Here is a 16,028-nt window from a genome sequence, read left to right as displayed (position 1 = left end):
TCAATGGCCTTATAGTAAGCCTAGGATGGGGAGATGGATGCTAATGAAATGGACAAATGCCTACGTAATATGTCAAGTGGTGGGTGACACGTAGAAAAATAAAGCAGAGCAAGGGACATTGAGAGGGTCGTGTTTTACCCACATTGCCAAGGAAGGCCTCTCAGGCCTGAAGCAGGGGAGGGACCCAACGTGCGGATATCTAGGGGATGAGCGTGCCAGGCAGAAGCACTGGCTAGTGCAAAGGCCCTGAGGTGAGTGGAGAATCTGGCATGATAGAGAGCAAGGCTGCTCGGCCACCGGTGTCCCCGCAAGGATGCTGGGGCTCACTGGGAGTGCAGGGCAGGCTGCAGGAGCATTTGGCACCGAGAAAGGGTGTTACCTGGCTTCGGTTTTAGAGGCTCCTCTGGCTGCAGGGGGAGTGCGTATCGTAGAGAGGTCAAGTGGAGCAGGGAGGCTGGTTCGGAAGCTGAGATAAGGATCTGGGTGAGGGTGGTGCAGCAGAGGTGGTAAGAAGAGGTCAGAGTCTGGCTACATCTCAGGCCGTGCGCCAGTGAGCTCTGCTACCAGCTGATTGTGGGACGGGGGGAAAGAGAGGAATCAAAGAAACATACAGATCTCAGACCGGCTCTTCTAAATGCTGGACATCTGGCCTTGGGGGGAGATGGTGCCCCTTCTTTCCAGGTGAGAAGGCAGCAGCTTAGAGAAAAGTGACTTCTCCAAGACACCCCCTAGAGTCTTCTGGCTCCAAAGCGCAAGCTTTAGACTGTTGCAGCATCCTCTTAGGAGCTAACCTGCTATGTGAAGGGGATACCAAGTTCTGCCCTCTGCCTGCAAGGACCTGGACAGTGCCCAGTTCTCGGAGTTGCCTGGGAGGTGGGGGGCATGGAGGAAAGAATACCCTGGGCCCACCAGGCCCGCCCCCCACCTTATTCACAAGGCCACGTGCATCCCTATTTGTGCTGGTTCCAGTGCAGGTGGTCGTTTCTTCCGCAGCCCCTGGGGCATCTCCACGCAGTGATGCCCCGCTGTTCAGATGAGATGGTAACTGAAGCCACGCTAGGTTAGCCCAGGCTAGCCCCACCCCAGCTTGCTCACAGCCACAGAGCATGTCCCAAGACTCTGCTCGGTCCCGGCATCGTGCCAACCCCTCTTCTCTCCTCTGCACTCTTGCTCACATGGTTCCCCAAACTCCAGTGCCTTCCCTTCTCCCCAGCCTCTGTCAGCTTTCAAGATCCAGCTCAGGGGCCGCCACCTCCAGGAAGTCTTCCCAGATCCCACCCCTCTTCTAAGACCCTATCCCCAAGCCTCTTTTTGCTCACTGTGTCCAGGACTCTGCCCTATATGAGGGTGGGGACCCATTTTACTTGGCTCTGTGTCCTGTGGCATCTAGGACAGAGTTTGGCAGTAGAGCGAGGTTTGAAAGGGCATGAATGAATCATTCTGACTCTGGAGGAAAATCAGCCTCTCGCTGCAGCTGGCAGAGCCCTGGTTCTCCTGCATCAGAGCCCCAAGCTCCTCGCTTGAGAACTGCAGAGGCTACACAGCCAACCGCCCATGCAGCCCCCTCCAAGGGACCGTGTGCTCCACCCAGGGTCACGAGCCCCAGTTCCGGGCTGGCCTCTTTGCCGCTGCGCCCTGTGCTAGCACCCAGTAAGTAGGAGCTCAGTGAAGGTTTGAGCCTCCCGTCAAGGGCAGGACCCAGTGCCAGGGGCCACGTAGGACGTTGCGCACCATGAACCAGACTTGAGAAAGTGTCTCCTCTGCCCTCCTTCCTCTCTCACCTCCCTGTGTGTGCCAGGCCCATCCATAGCTGGGCACACCCATGTACGCACAGACAGTGGTCCCCACACACGCTGTAGCCCCTGCACCACAGCTCTTAGGTCAGCACACTCACCCTCGCACTCACACTCATGTATACGCCATTCCCATCACTCTCGTGCCCCCTCTGCACACACATCCCGCTCTGGCCCCGCCTGCCCGCACACACATTCACATATACCCACACCCCTCCCAGACATCTATCTGTTCACACCTCGGGTGCAGACACACCCTCTCATGCCACCAACAGGCTCACACTCACATTGAGATTCTCTCCTGTGCACAGTTCACACCCCCTCCCACCCCTGGTCCCTGGTGCCCTTCTGCCATATTCCTGAGCTGCCCCGTTGCACATTCCTGCACACACAACCATCCTGGGCACATACTTACATCTCTGTGCCCCTGGGCCCACCCATGCACATGCATGTGAACACAGGCTTGGCACACTCGTGCACGTGAGTACACACTCCAGAGTCTGCCTTCTTTCACTCCTGGTGCCTATTCCCATCCACACTCCTGTACCAGACGCTCTTGTTCACAGACATTCAGTCATAACCCAGAAGACGCCCAAAGTGGTGCCTGATGAGGTGCTGCCGTGTTTGGAGGATCCCCCCCACCCCCCGCCGAAAATGGCCAATGATGATTGAGGCCAGGGTGGGGGGATGCCCAGCTGCTCCAGCTGTGGGGTCAGGGTGGATGCTGAGCCCTGGGAGCACTGCCAGAGCTCCAGCCATAGCCTCCCAGGCCCTGGGCTCCTGGGAACCTGTGGAAACCTGATGGATGCCCTCCAGCCTGTCCCTGAGACCCCTGCTCTGGTGACCCACTGCTGCTAGGGCGCAGACAGGCTCCCTTCCGAGTGGCAGTGAGCACCCATCAGGGGAAGGCTGGCTCTTGGGAAATGTACGTTTCAGCCTTGGCTCCGCGTCCTGATGAGGCAGGCTTCTGGAAGAATTGCACACGGAGATTGCAGTGGCCCTGTTTCCCTCAGCAAGTTTTGGTTCTGAGTTGGTTTGTTTTTTTTCTTTGTTTTTCTGTTAGAAAAGCATCCAGGCTTATTTTTTCACTTCTGATGCAATTGTTTTCATCTTTTCTTAATCTCAAACTACCCATGAATCTTGTTAAAAAAAAAAAAAAAAAAGACAAAACGAAAGATATTTTTCCAAGTCCGATGGCCAGTTATCAATCTTACTTCATCTCTCACACCCTTCTTGGCCTATTTGTGGAAGGCGAAGGAGATGGGGGGGCAGCAGGTCATGGGGAGGCGGCGGGGCAGGAGATGGGGTCAAAGATACAGCAGGGCTCCCTTGTGTAAAGGGTCGGGGCTCATTCCCAATGTAAACACTGGCGTTATGTCTTTAAAGTCTGTCTTCTCTGCTTGCGGGCAAGCTTCCTGAGGCCCAGACCCAGCGGTGCCGCAGCGCTGAGCTGGGGGCCGGCGCTCCGCAGATTCTGGTATTTCCTGCTGAGAGCTGCCTGCTCGGGGTCCCTGTGGACCCTGAGCTCCTCTTACGAAAAAACAATACCCAGGGCAGTTCCACCCACTGTGCTGACTTCTTCCATTAGATAACTTACTCATGTGTTTTATTTCATCACTTAATATTTTCCCCCAAACAGCAAATGTTCATGGCAACAAAAAGAGACAAACTTCAGTATATTATTTACTGTCAGATAGAAAACATACCCACCCACGGCGGGTCCCATTTCCCTAATGTAACTCACCTCAGTGGCCTGGGGTTTATTATTCTAGGCCTTTTCTCCAGACGATTTGATCTGTCGGTCTGTGGATATTTATTGAGTACCTACTCTGTGCCAAGCACTGTATCAGGAGCTGGGAAAAACAACAGTGAACAAAACAGACGAACTCCCTATAGAAGGGAGGTTCATTCAAATAACGGACTCCCCTGCAACATACATAATTACATGTATGGATTTTTCCTGTTACAAAATGGGGTACTATAAATATCCTTTAATATTCATCCAGTTTAGAAAATCTGGAAACACCCAAAATAGAAGGGGGAAAAAAAAAAAGAAGAAAGAAAACCTTGTCAGATCCGTGACCCAAAGAGAGTTTGCATTTTATAGCTTTGTATAGCACCTTGCCGTTGTTTGTTTATATATAGCTTTAGTTTATTTTACAAACTCATGATCATACTGAAAGCAGTTTTCCTGCTTTTTTATTGTGCAAGTAACGCAAGCAGAAAACATAAAAGCCAAACCCCTTGGAAGTCTACTACTCAGAGTTAGTCGCCGCTCACCTTTAATATCAGATACACATGGTTTTTCAAAACCAGGAGTTTGGGAGCACAAGGAAACCCTCAGTAACTGCCTCTGATCTCGTCACTTATTTCTGTGTCGATAATTATAATCCTTACATGGAGACTGATCATCATGCGGGCTCAGCCAGCCTCCTTTGCTTGGAAATTAGGATATCTTCAATTTTTCTATTTTTTACACGGACACCTGAATGAATGAGGCAGACTGTTTGCACACATCCTTAGTAATCTGAGTATGATTTGACCTTATTGTTCTTCACTCGTATTTTAACAGCATTCAAGTGTTGGTGGCGTTATCTTTGATGGTATTCTATGAGATTATTATTTTGCTTTTATGCTTTTTCGTGTTCTCTAAATGCTTTGCAATGAGCAGGTTTCATTGGCATAACCACAGCATCATTTACGCTTAGGCCATGCGCAAATTTCCAGATGCCTGCAGTTTTCAGGTGATGGTTTTTGATGGCTCCCTGTAATTCCATCTAGGGGAGAGGCCACAATTCATTTAACCATCCCCTGTCATTAGCCCCTTAAGTTTCTTCCCAGTCTCTTCAAGATCCTTATGTGGGGACCCCTCTCCGTACACAGGGCTCTGTCCTTGTGGAATAGCCCAGCCAAGGCTGGTGAACAGCTTGCACACTTGTGCTACGTCCTGCCACACTGCTCTCCGCAAAGCATGTTCCACTTTCTGTCCCCACCAGCTGCGCGCAAGGATGTCTGTCCAGCCACGCTCCTCTCCCAGAGACGGTTCAGGCCACTGAACCCTCACGCTCTCTGCCAGGAGAGCTGGAGAAAGGGGGAAACAGATTTGTCAGCAATGCCAGCGTGATGACCCCAGGCCCGGATCCGCAGGAGTGATTTTAACAAGCCCGCTTCCCAGAACAGAACCTGCAGAGAAAAAGAAAAGCAAGCAAGCGAAGGGAAAACGCTGCTGGAAACACACACACACACACACACACACACACACACACACAGATTAAAATAATATTTGGCACTTACGTCTCACTTTTAAAATTCTTCAAACGCTTTATAAACACTAGCTAATTAATTAAGCCTCCTAAATCTGGCTGCAGTTGGTGGAGAGAACTTGAGAGGAGCTAAAAAAAAAAAAATTAAAAAAAACCCAGGAGCGGTGGGGGGAGCTCTACACAACTCTAGATTTTATTGTCACCTCCCGAGTGTGATTGCAGGCCTCCGGCTGCACCACAAGAATAGCCCTGCCCCAGCCGCTCGCCTGACTCCCAACCTCCTCTCCCGCTCGCAGCTCCTTCGCCAGCTGCTGACTCACAGCCCCGTGCAGTGGTATTGATACGGATAATAATAACTGCCGTTGATTATGCACGTCTGTGCGCCAGGCACAGTCCCGGGCTCCAGGGCCACGATGTCTCCTGTAGCAGCTCCTTTAACAGATGAGGAAAGGGGCTCCGGGAGAGGGATTTGCCTGGGAGCAGGTGAAATCCCTCCTTCTTTCCTTCATGTGTTCATTCAACCTGTATTTATCCATGGCCCGGTGGGTGCCAGACACTTCTCCGCAGGCAGTGGGAAATAGTTCCCTGTGGATTCTGCTGCGGGGGGGAAACAGGACCATCCAGAGAAAATCTAGTATAGCATAATGTGGCTGTTTTCATCATGCAAACAGAAACGGTAATTCGCCCAGCACCCGTGCAGCAGGCGCTGCTGTCCACCTGTGTCATGGGCCTCACGCCTATCCTGGGGGGTGCGGGGGTGCCGGTAGGGACCCCACTTGGCGGATGCCAGAGGGGAGGCCCAGGGAGGGTGGATGCTGAGCTGGCTGAGGGGGAACCCTGTTCTCCCATAGGCCTGCTGGCCCCAGCGCCCCTGCTTCCTCCAAGTGGCACTTCCAGTCTGTCCAGTCTCCAGTGTGGAGTGTGGATCCCTGAGAATGTTCCTGGCTGGATGCTGTTGGCCGCTGCTCAGGCCTCCCGGGGTGTCTCAGGCTCATGCCTGCCTCCCTAGGCTGCCTCCGCCTGCCTCTCGCACACCCGGCCTCCAGCTCCACCCGGAGCCCCTGCCCCCTGCGGACTCTGGTTTCTTTGCTGCCCTGTGAGGGCTGGGCTGTGCTCAGGCTGCCACTCTGTGTCTCTGCTCATCTGCCCTGAGATCCAGGCAGTCCCTGGCCTGGGAGTCAGAGCTGGACCACAGGCAGGGGCGTGCGAGGCCTCCTGAGGGCCTGCCTGCAGGGAGGGCAGACCGGAGTCTATGGGTGCCCCTCCCTTGGGCGCCCTGCCCCCCGCCAGTGGGGTTTTTCCAGGCCATGAGCTGGTGGGCAGAGGGCCTAGGGTTCCCTCCTTCCCAGCGAGAGGCGAGAGGGCTGCTCACGGCGTTGGCTGCAACCCTGTCTGATGTGCAAGGCAAAGGTGGCCTCTGCCAGGTCAGGCCAGGGCAAGGTCACATCGAGGCTCAGTTTGCCTGCCTGCCTCCACCAGGCTGCCGCGCCCCTGTGTCTTATCTTATTCTCCCCCCCGCTACCCCCACCGTCTCTCAGTCTTCGACTCTTGACTCCATCTCTGTCTGTCCATCTTTCTGCCTATCTCTGTGGTTCTCTATCTCTATCCTTCTCTCTCTGTCTGTCTGTCTTTCTGTGTGTACGTAGGTGCCTGTTTCTCTGAGGGCTTTCTCCCCACCCCCCGCGTCATTCAGAACGGGGGTCCCGGCCGCCCCTCGCTCAGGGCATCTACAGCACGTCTCTTGGCATCTTCACCAGCCTGTCCATCTTCCTCCTGCGTCCTCCCTCCCCCAGCCTCCTCCAGTGGGAGTCCGTGCTCCTGTGCCCCAGTCTTCTCCAATTTGGGGCTCAGGCCCCTCCCCCACCAGCCTCCAGGACTCCTTCCAGCCACCCAGCCTGGAAGCCCTTAAGGCCTGACCTGTCCAGCCCCTGTGTATCGCAGCATCCAGCCCTGGCCTGGCCTGCAGGAGCAGGTGTGAGGGCTGGTGAGAGTGAAGTTCATTGTCATGACATGATGACCGTAGGTTCCCTGTGCCCAGCTTGGTGCTAAATGGCTTCTGTGTGACTTCTGATTTCTGCAGAGGGCTGGGGGTTATCTACCCATCTTGTGGGGGAGGAAATTGAGACTCTAGCAATGAGCAAACTCAGGTCCCATGTGAATAAAAGTCAAGCCGGGTCTCAAACCAGGTCAGATGGCTCAAAGGACCAAATGCTTCCTTTTGACATTGACCTGGACAGGGTGTGTTGTTTGTTCCAACCAGCGATCCATTGAGATGGAGCCAGAGTAACTGACAGGTGAGGAGACTGAGGCTCAGAGAGCAGTAAAGGGGCCTGCTCAAACGAGGGGCAGCACTCATATCTGCGGCACCTGGCTGGATCCAGCACACTCACAGGAATCCCTGCGGGATCCTCCCAGTAGTCTAAGTAATGGCCCGTGTCACACAGCCACATCACAAGGACTCAAACCCAGGTCCCCCTCTGTCACTAGTCCACAGACTAATGGGCCCCCGCTACTGAGTATGACTCACCTGCTTAAGGCCTGATTCTTGGGCCAGGCCTGAAACAGAATATGAGCTCCTTGGAGAGCCCTGCCCCTCCCCACCCCTGCCGCACCATGCCATACCTCTGAGCCTTTGCCCAGGCGGTTCCCTCTTTCAGGAACACTGTGCCCTTTCTTCCTGGTAAGATCAGATTTGAAGTCACTGCCCAGCCCAGACGTGACTCCACCAGAGGGGGCCCAGGAGCTCACACCTGCTCATCATCCTGTCTGTGCTTCAGTCCCGTCATTGGTATGAGGGTCTCACATTATAGCCTCATGTGGTCACATGCGGTACTCATTCAATGGGCAGAGCTTGAGGCTCCCTCACAGTGCGCTCAGTGAATGAAAGCTCTTGTTGATAAGCAGGACCTACAGGACCACCTGAGGATGCCTGAATAACTGCTGTGTGTTTCCCTCCAGGAGCGGCAGGTGAGGAGGGGCTGCAGGTGCTTCAGCCTGAGAGGTCCGTGTCTGTCGCAGCTGGAGAGACGGCCACTCTGCCCTGCACTGCGACCTCTCTGATCCCCATTGGGCCCTTCAAGTGGTTCAAGGGGACAGGACCAGCCCGGGAGCTAATCTACGATTTCAAAGGAGATCCTCGGGGCCACTCCCCCCGAGTAACAAATGCTTCAGATGCCACAAGGAGAGACAACAAGGACTTTTCCATCCGCATCCGGAACATCACCCCAGCAGACGCCGGGACCTACTACTGTGTGAAGTTCCGGAGAGAGAGCCCTGCGGACGTGGAGTTTAGGTCTGGGCCAGGCACTCAGCTCACTGTGAGTGGTGAGTATGGCGGGGGCGCCTCACCCCCTGCTCTGTGACAGCACGTCAACAAGAATGCAGTCGAGAATCAGGAGAGGCAGAGGGTGCCCCCGTCATGATCTGGGTCATGGTCTGATTTCACTCCCTCTGCAGATCAGGGAAGTCGAGGCCTGGAGAGGCTGTGCTCTTTGCTCAAGGCCCCACAACTGGTATCTGGTGGGAAAAACCGGGACGCCCAGTCTGCTTGGCTCCCAGCCCTGTCCAGTCCCATCCAGCGCTTTGGTCCCAGGGATGAGGGAACAGGAGGTCTGAGTGACTCGCCCAGTCTCAGGCCAGACCTCGCCTCCTGCCTCCAGAGAGTGCTCCCCTCAATGTGGCTGAAGCTTCTCTTTATTCGGCACTTCGTGAGCACCTACTGTGTGCCAGGCCCTGCTCTGGAGGCTGTAGCAGCCTCAGTGAGTAAAACAGGAAGCCGCTCTCCTTCCCCAAAGCATGTTCTCTTCCCTTCCCATCAGGAGCGGTACGTCCAGGGCAGGGAGGGGAGAATGTGTGTCTTTATTTCCTCTTCAGAAACCTCACGCTGAGAAGAAACCCCTCGAGGCGCCAATTCAGTGTTTCCACTGCCTGCCCTGGATGGGGGAGACGCCCAGAGGGTGGGTGTTTCCTGGGGGTCTGTTGAGAAGCCCCTCCTGAGATTCAGGCACTGACTCTCACAGTCACTGAAGGCTCCCAGCAGCGCTGGACCGGCTCAGCATGTCCCTCACCCAGGGAAGGGCTGCCCCATGTACCTGTCATGGGGCGGCCCCACTGTGATTGCAAGGGGGCACATTTAGGATTTTCTGCCAGCGACCTAAGATCCTGAACCCTAAAATGTCAGCCCAGGACTGACATTTAGACACTCTCCAGCCCCGCCCCCCAAACACAGATCGGGAGCCTGGGGCCACGAGGTGACAGGGGCCCGACCACAGACACATGGCCAGGGAGGGGACATTTCCAGAACCCAATCTGATTCCAAGCCAGGATTCTTCCTGCACCAGCATCGGATCCTGGTTCTGTGGAAGAACCTGGTGCATAGTGGGTGCTGAATAAAAGCTTATTACCCCACACCATTGAATAGGGAACATTTGGATCAGTTTCCCAAAGGTTCCGAATGCCCCCATACATTCAGACCCTGAGGCCAGAGATGATTAGGAACCTCTCCCCACTTTCAGCAACTTGACGCCAAGTCTAGCATTTCCACGTCAGCTATAGCCGCCCAGTGTTGCAGCAGCTACGGAACACTGCCTTGTATGCAGAGAGCATCTCTCATGTGGCAGTTGCCTGTTGATGGATATTTAGTTGTTCCCAACATCAGGCTATTAAAACAGCGCCACGGTGGATAACCTTAGCCGTGCATCACTCTGCTCAAAGGGGAAACATCCATGGATGTGCATTGCTAGGTCAGAGAGTACGTGCATTGTAATTTGTGTGATTATTTTGCCAAATTCCCCTCTGGTCATGATAGTCCTCTAGTCTCCCCACAAGCCCTGGACCTAAGCAGGGAAGTTGGCTTCATCCTGATTTTGCAGATGTTACTAAACTTCCCAAGGTGGGGAGCCCCTTGCCCGCCAGTCACAGCTAGTAAGTGGCTCCCATGCCCCTCAGATCTGCTGCCCCCCAGGACAGGGCTCATGCTCTTGCCCAAGCCCCTGCGCCCATGATTCCCTGGATGAGAAAGGAAGGAAGCGGGAGGGGTCAGGGAGCAGCAGCCCCTCCTCAGAGGCTGAATCTTCCTCATGCCTCTTACTCCTTCCAACCAGTGCTTTGAGGGAGGGGCCATCTCTTGTCCCTTTTGCAGATGAGGACACTGAGGCTCAGAGGGGAACTGGCTCCTGAGCAGGTAGGGGAGCCAAGGTGGACCCCCAAGCAACTCGATTCACCGCCCTGCTTTATGCCCACCCCGCTGCACTTGTCCAAGTGTGCAGAAAGCTCCAGCCTCTCCTGAAAATTCCTGGGTTGTTCTCTTCTCCCACAATAAGCATTTTTAAAAGTCCCATGTGAGAGGTGGGGCTACTTTTACAATCCATAGCAGACAGATTCAGAAATATCTCATGAGGTCCTTACCTGTTAACAGGGCTCAGTGGGTTTAAAAGCATCAGGAGCCTTTTCTCCCCAGTGCTGTGATGTTGCCCCTTCACTGAGCAGCCTGCAGGTGCATCCCCGAGCAGGGTAGTGTGGACGAGCACAGAGGGGCCCCTGCCGTCCCAGCTGCACCACGCACGCCCATCCCTGGCTCTGCAGACTGAGGACAAGGACAGGGAGCTGTTTCCCGGAGGGTGCTTGGGGCCCCGCACCAGCAAGAGCCCATATTCTAGACTCAGGAGTCGGAGCCCGTGGCTCACCCTTGATGTTTCAGGGGCCCCAGTTCTGGGCCCGCAGAGGCCACTCCTCCCTGTAGCTGCTCAACGTCAGGAATCTCAGAGGGAAAGGGGGGTGGTTAGTATGGGGGCGGGTGGGATTTGCTAGCTCTGTTGATGGGCATGAAAGCTTCGAGGTGACAGGAAAGACTTCTGGGACACAGTGGGGAGGGTGGGGACAGTCCCTTCATTGCTCTCAGCCTCAGGTTTCTCATTGTAAACTGGTCATCTCATGGTCTCCTTTGAGGAGAGTCGGAAGGACCTGAGGTGCTCTGTCTACATCCCCAGCACAGAGCAGGGAGCCCCAAAGCCAGTGTTATGTCAAGGTCATGACCAGTTCCCTGTGCTGGGCCTCATCCCCTCCCCTGTGCAAGGAGGGGAATCACACCAGCTTTCGCAGTGTGTCCTGAGGGTACAGGGACCTGGTGACAGGACAGCCCCTCAGTCAGCGATGTGCTGGCCTCCCAGGCTATGTGTCTGGGGCAAGTCTCAGCTCCTTGAGGCCTCCGTTTCCCCATCTGTGAAATGGTGGTGAGCACAGCCCCCTCTCAGGAGTCGGTGCTGGACTGAGAGGGTCTAGGACCCCTAGATAGGGGGGGTTGGATGAAAATGCTCCTGGGGGTCAGTGCACAGCCGTTGAGAGCCTGGGCGGAGCTCTCTGCCTGGGCCCCATCCCAGCTCTGCCACATCCAGGCTCCGGGGCCTTGACGAGTCCTCCCCACATTGGAGTTGGACAGCATGGCCCTCAGAGCTGCGGCGGGGACTTTATGAGGAGGCGTGTAAAGGGCTTAGAGCAGAGCCTGGCTCGTGGTACATGTTCCACCAGCATTAGCTCTGATCACCTGAACCAGAGGGACCTCAGAGGGGTCACGTTCCCTCCAGGACTAAGCCTAACTGGGGACGAGGTGCTTTTCAACCTCATCCACCTGGGAAACTTCAGCAGCTCCCCAGACCCTGGCTCCACGCTAGAAATTCAGTTTGACTTGGTCAGACATGGGCCTGGGCGGCCACGTGTTTTAACTCCTGCAGAGGGTGCTGAGGCCCAGCCAGGGCGGAGGAGCCTGGGCTCCGAGTTCCCAGAGTCCCAGAGGGAGAGCTGTGGTTTTGTCCTGCAAAGATGGTTTTCCCTTGTTGCTGGGGCTACAAGAGCAGCTTCTCTGGGTGAGGACGCTTCAGAAGAGTCTGTGAATGTGACAGCTCATAGTAGCCCAAGAAAGCAAGCCTGAGTGGAGAGGTGGGGACAGTTCTCCTCAGTGCCACCCCCCGCCCCCAAGCCAGAGCCAGCCTGGGCTGAGAGTGATGTCCTGCCCTCTCCAGCCCCGAGGCAGGTCACCTTCCCCAGACCACCCTGACCAGGCCAGAGCTTCATTGCCGGCAAAACCTTCCCATCTTTAAACACCCGTGTTTCTGAGCAGGCACTAGAATCCCTACAAAGACTCGCTGCTCAGCCCAGAGCCCTCCTGCCTCAACACAGCAAAGAGTCACTGACTATCTGTCCTCTCTCCTTTCAAAGTGCTTCCAGCTCTGCAAAGCGCTGACCTGCAGGGAAGATGCCCGTGATCTCTTGCATCTCTTGAAAGGCGATTCCCCAAACTTGAGAGGATTGTGTTTTAAAAAGAGGGAGAGAAACATTATTTGGTGGTTATCTACTTCTTTTTTTCCTGGGAGTTGTTCATGGCAGCTGCAGGGAACAGGACTTGAGACTTGTCTTACTTTTTTCTTACTTTTGCTTTGCCTTCTTATGGCCTAAAGAATAAGCAGGTAGTTGCAGAACTAGGAATGACCAGATCTTATGATAACAATCACAGGTGTTGGAGTTCCCATTGTGGCTCAGCGGTAGAAACCCGACTAGTATCCCTGGCCTCGCTCAGTGGGTTAAGGATCTGGCGTTGCCATGAGCTGTGGTGTAGGGGGCAGATGAGGCTCCGATCCTGCATGGCTGTTGCTGTGGCGTAGGCCCACACCTGCAGCTCCAATCCGACCCCTAGCCTGGGAACTTCCATATGCTGCAAGTGAGGCCCTAAAAAGACCAAAAAAAAAAAAAAAAATCACAGGTGTTACTGATGAAGCACCTACTATGTGCCAGGCTCTGTGTTTTCCATACATCTTCACTCATCTTACCAGGGTGGTGTCTGTATCCACTTTGTCCAGGAGCAGACACTGAGGCTCAAGGATAAAGAACAGAGACCTTAAAATCATCAGTCCTTTGTGCAATGAGATGAACTCTGACCTTTTCTCCCCGGGTGCCCTTGGTCCGCTGCGTCTCCCCGAGCCGCGTCCCCCCGAGCCTCGTCCCATAGATAGGACCACACTGGGGCCTCCCTCACGGGGCTGGTGGGAGAACCAGAGAGTTGGAAGTCTTGGAGGCATTGGCCAGCCTCGGGCTCGCATAAAAGGTAACCGATCACAGCATCTCGTCCCTTGAGCGACATCCAGGATGCTGGTGTTTTTATGACTTATTCAAGTAACACTTCTTTACTAGGTCCTCAAAACGTTTGATGAGTCTTAGGAAGCAAGTTAAATATTTACCAGTGCAAATATTTATCATATTTGCCATCTGCCGACTTTTACAGGAAGTGTTGGGTAATAATGAACAGTTTGGAGACACCCTAGGGCCCTTCTCCAGGGAGAAGCCCTCGCTTTGGATGTGCGGGTCTCTGTGCTTCGGGTGCTCTGTAGGCCTGTGTCTGTCTCTTCTGATTCAGTAACAATTAAGAAATTAACCATCTTTGGTTTCTCGGCATTGGCTTGCTCCTTCCTTTTCCAAGGCAGAGATTGGCAGATAAGTCTTACGGGAATATCTGGGAAGAATGGAACCTGTGGAGTACATTTTTAATACCTGAAGGGACAGCTCTGGATATAAATACAGTTCAGGTCAAAGAGAGATCCGTGTTGGTTCAGTTTTGTTTAGCATCTTGTGGTTTCCTCAGAGCAAAAATGCTTCCACTGCCCGCTTCAACCCTCGCTGGCACCCTGGGAAGGAGGATGTCCGCTGTCCCATGTCACAGACAAGGAGCTGGGAGGTGCCACGGCCACACTTCTCGTCCAGCCTGGTTCAGCTTCCGTGGCAGTCCCACTATGCCCCTGCTTCCCCTGCATTTACTTCTGTAAACACATCTCTGAAGTTAGTTAAGTTTTCCAGGGGAGGCCGGCTAAGAACAGTTAATGGGAAGAGTGAAACCATCAATCTTTACTCTTGTCCCTGTGCCCAGATTGCTGGGACATCCCCTGGCAGAGAAGAGAAGGACTTTGAACTTGGGCTCAGGTTTCCATGTGGGCCCTACCCAGAGCTCACCTCTGGCAACCTGTGTCCCTTTGAAAGTTGAGGATGGTGACCTGCCAGCCCAGCATTATCAGGGGGATTAAACATAATATGTGCGAAGGTTCTTAAGTGCCTGACGCTTATCCTTAGTGATGGAAGTCACGCTCATGTTGATTGTTTAAAAATGCTCCTTTTGTAGCCAAGCCCTCTCGGCCCGTGGTCTCAGGCCCTGCGGCGAGGGCCACACCTGAGCAGACAGTGCGCTTCACCTGCAAATCCCACGGCTTCTCCCCCAGAAACATCTCCCTGAAATGGTTCAAAAATGGCAATGAGCTCCCAGCCTCCCAGACCAGCGTGGAGCCCGAGGGAAACGTTTCCTACAGCATCTCCAGCACCACCGAGGTGCTGCTGGCCCCGGGGGATGTGCACTCCCAGGTCATCTGCGAGGTGGCCCACGTCACCCTGCAAGGGGGCCCTCCTCTCCGTGGAACTGCCAACTTGTCTGAGACCATCCGAGGTAGATACCCTCACATCAGCCCACGGCCACACCTGCCCCAACCCCCAGCCTGCCCCTCCCCCTGCCTTGAACTGCCTCGAATCTGCTTCCTGACAGTCCTGCCCAACCACCAGGCTCCTGGCTGTGCTGGCCACTCACTGCTGCCTTAAAGGCAGCCGCAAGGTGGACACCAGTCATGTCCAGGCCCTGTGCTCAGAGGTTCCCTGACTCGACCCAGAGCATCTCCAACGACGGAGCACCTGCTCTAAGCCAGGCCCCCGTGTGCTTGGTGATTTCATGGGTTTTGCGCCAGTTATGATATTCCCACCGCATGCCAGGGGCTGTGCTTGTTGATTTCCCTCCTTATACCCCAATGACGGGTCCAGGAGCACCTACTGTGTGCCCTGCACTGTGCTCAGTGCTTTCATTCATAGGCCCAGAGCCCCTCGGTGTGAGAGCACCCGTGCCTGCCTGGCTCGGTCCTGGGTGACTCCCTGCTGTGCTGGGAGCTGGGATCCAGCCCCTTCCCCATGACCTGTCTGTTCCACAAGGTCAGAGCTTCTGCCTGTGCTGTTTCAGTTCCGCCCACCCTGGAGGTTACCCAACAGCCCCCGACGGGGAGCCAGGTGAATGTCACCTGCCTGGTGAAGAAGTTCTACCCCCAGCGCCTACAGCTGACCTGGCTGGAGAACAGAAACGTGTCCCGGACAGAAACGGCCTCGACCCTCATGGAGAACAAGGATGGGACCTTCAACCGGACCAGCTGGCTCCTGGTGAACTCATCTGCCCACAGGGAGGCTGTGCTGCTCACCTGTCAGGTGGAGCATGATGGGCAGCCGGCGGTCACCAAAAACTATACCCTGGAGGTTGTCACTCACCAGAAGGAGCAGGGTGCAGATGCAGTCCTTGGTGAGGCCACCACTCCAACTGACCGGGCTCTTTTTTTTTTTTCTTTTTTTAAATGCTAAAATAATGATTCATGCTTATTCGAGAACAATCTAGAAAGTCGGTAGATATTAAATAGAAGTTTGAAGTGCGTTCCCCTCTCCCAAATCCCATTCTCCAGGAGTCACGACTGGTAAGAGAATCTGGTACCTTCCTGATAGATCTTTTGGCGTAAATATCCTTCAAGAAAGAAAGTAGGGAGAGGAGGGAGATCATCCGGTTCAGAGCGTCCTGCCTCTCGTGTTCACCTACTAACAGCCACTGTGCTCACCACCCCCTGTCCGCCACGTCCCTCCTGCCTGCTCTTTCTTGCCTTGGCTCAGTCTCCCGGCTGCCGTCACAAGGCCGCCCCCTGGGAAGGGGCGCAGGGGCTTCACACCATCTGCGCTTACCTCGGGTACAATCAGGGCTGCGTGCCTTGGATATATTCTGTTACATGCGCAGGTATGTCCGTGGGACGATTTACCAAAGAGCTTTTCTAGGCCCCAGTACATGCCCGTTTAAGACCGTGGGGATGCTGCCACTCTCCTGGGAGAACAAAAGGTGTCAGCCCTCTTCCACCTGCTGTCA

General features: G+C 54.6%; 1 protein-coding gene across 5 annotated transcripts in view; it reads left to right on the top strand.

Moving 5' to 3' along the window:
- The window catches only part of SIRPA (signal-regulatory protein alpha), a 45,106-nt gene that overhangs the window by 12,067 nt on the left and 17,011 nt on the right, over positions 1-16,028 (top strand). For all 5 annotated transcript variants that reach the window (XM_021077321.1, XM_021077323.1, XM_021077322.1 and 2 more), the window contains 3 exon segments: positions 8,015-8,380; positions 14,217-14,534; positions 15,093-15,422. In XM_021077321.1, coding sequence (XP_020932980.1) covers positions 8,015-8,380; positions 14,217-14,534; positions 15,093-15,422 — 1,014 coding nt within the window.

This window comes from Sus scrofa, chromosome 17, assembly GCF_000003025.6.
Source record: "Sus scrofa isolate TJ Tabasco breed Duroc chromosome 17, Sscrofa11.1, whole genome shotgun sequence".
Classification (NCBI taxonomy): domain Eukaryota; kingdom Metazoa; phylum Chordata; class Mammalia; order Artiodactyla; family Suidae; genus Sus; species Sus scrofa.
This window is presented reverse-complemented; position numbering and strand designations above follow the sequence as displayed.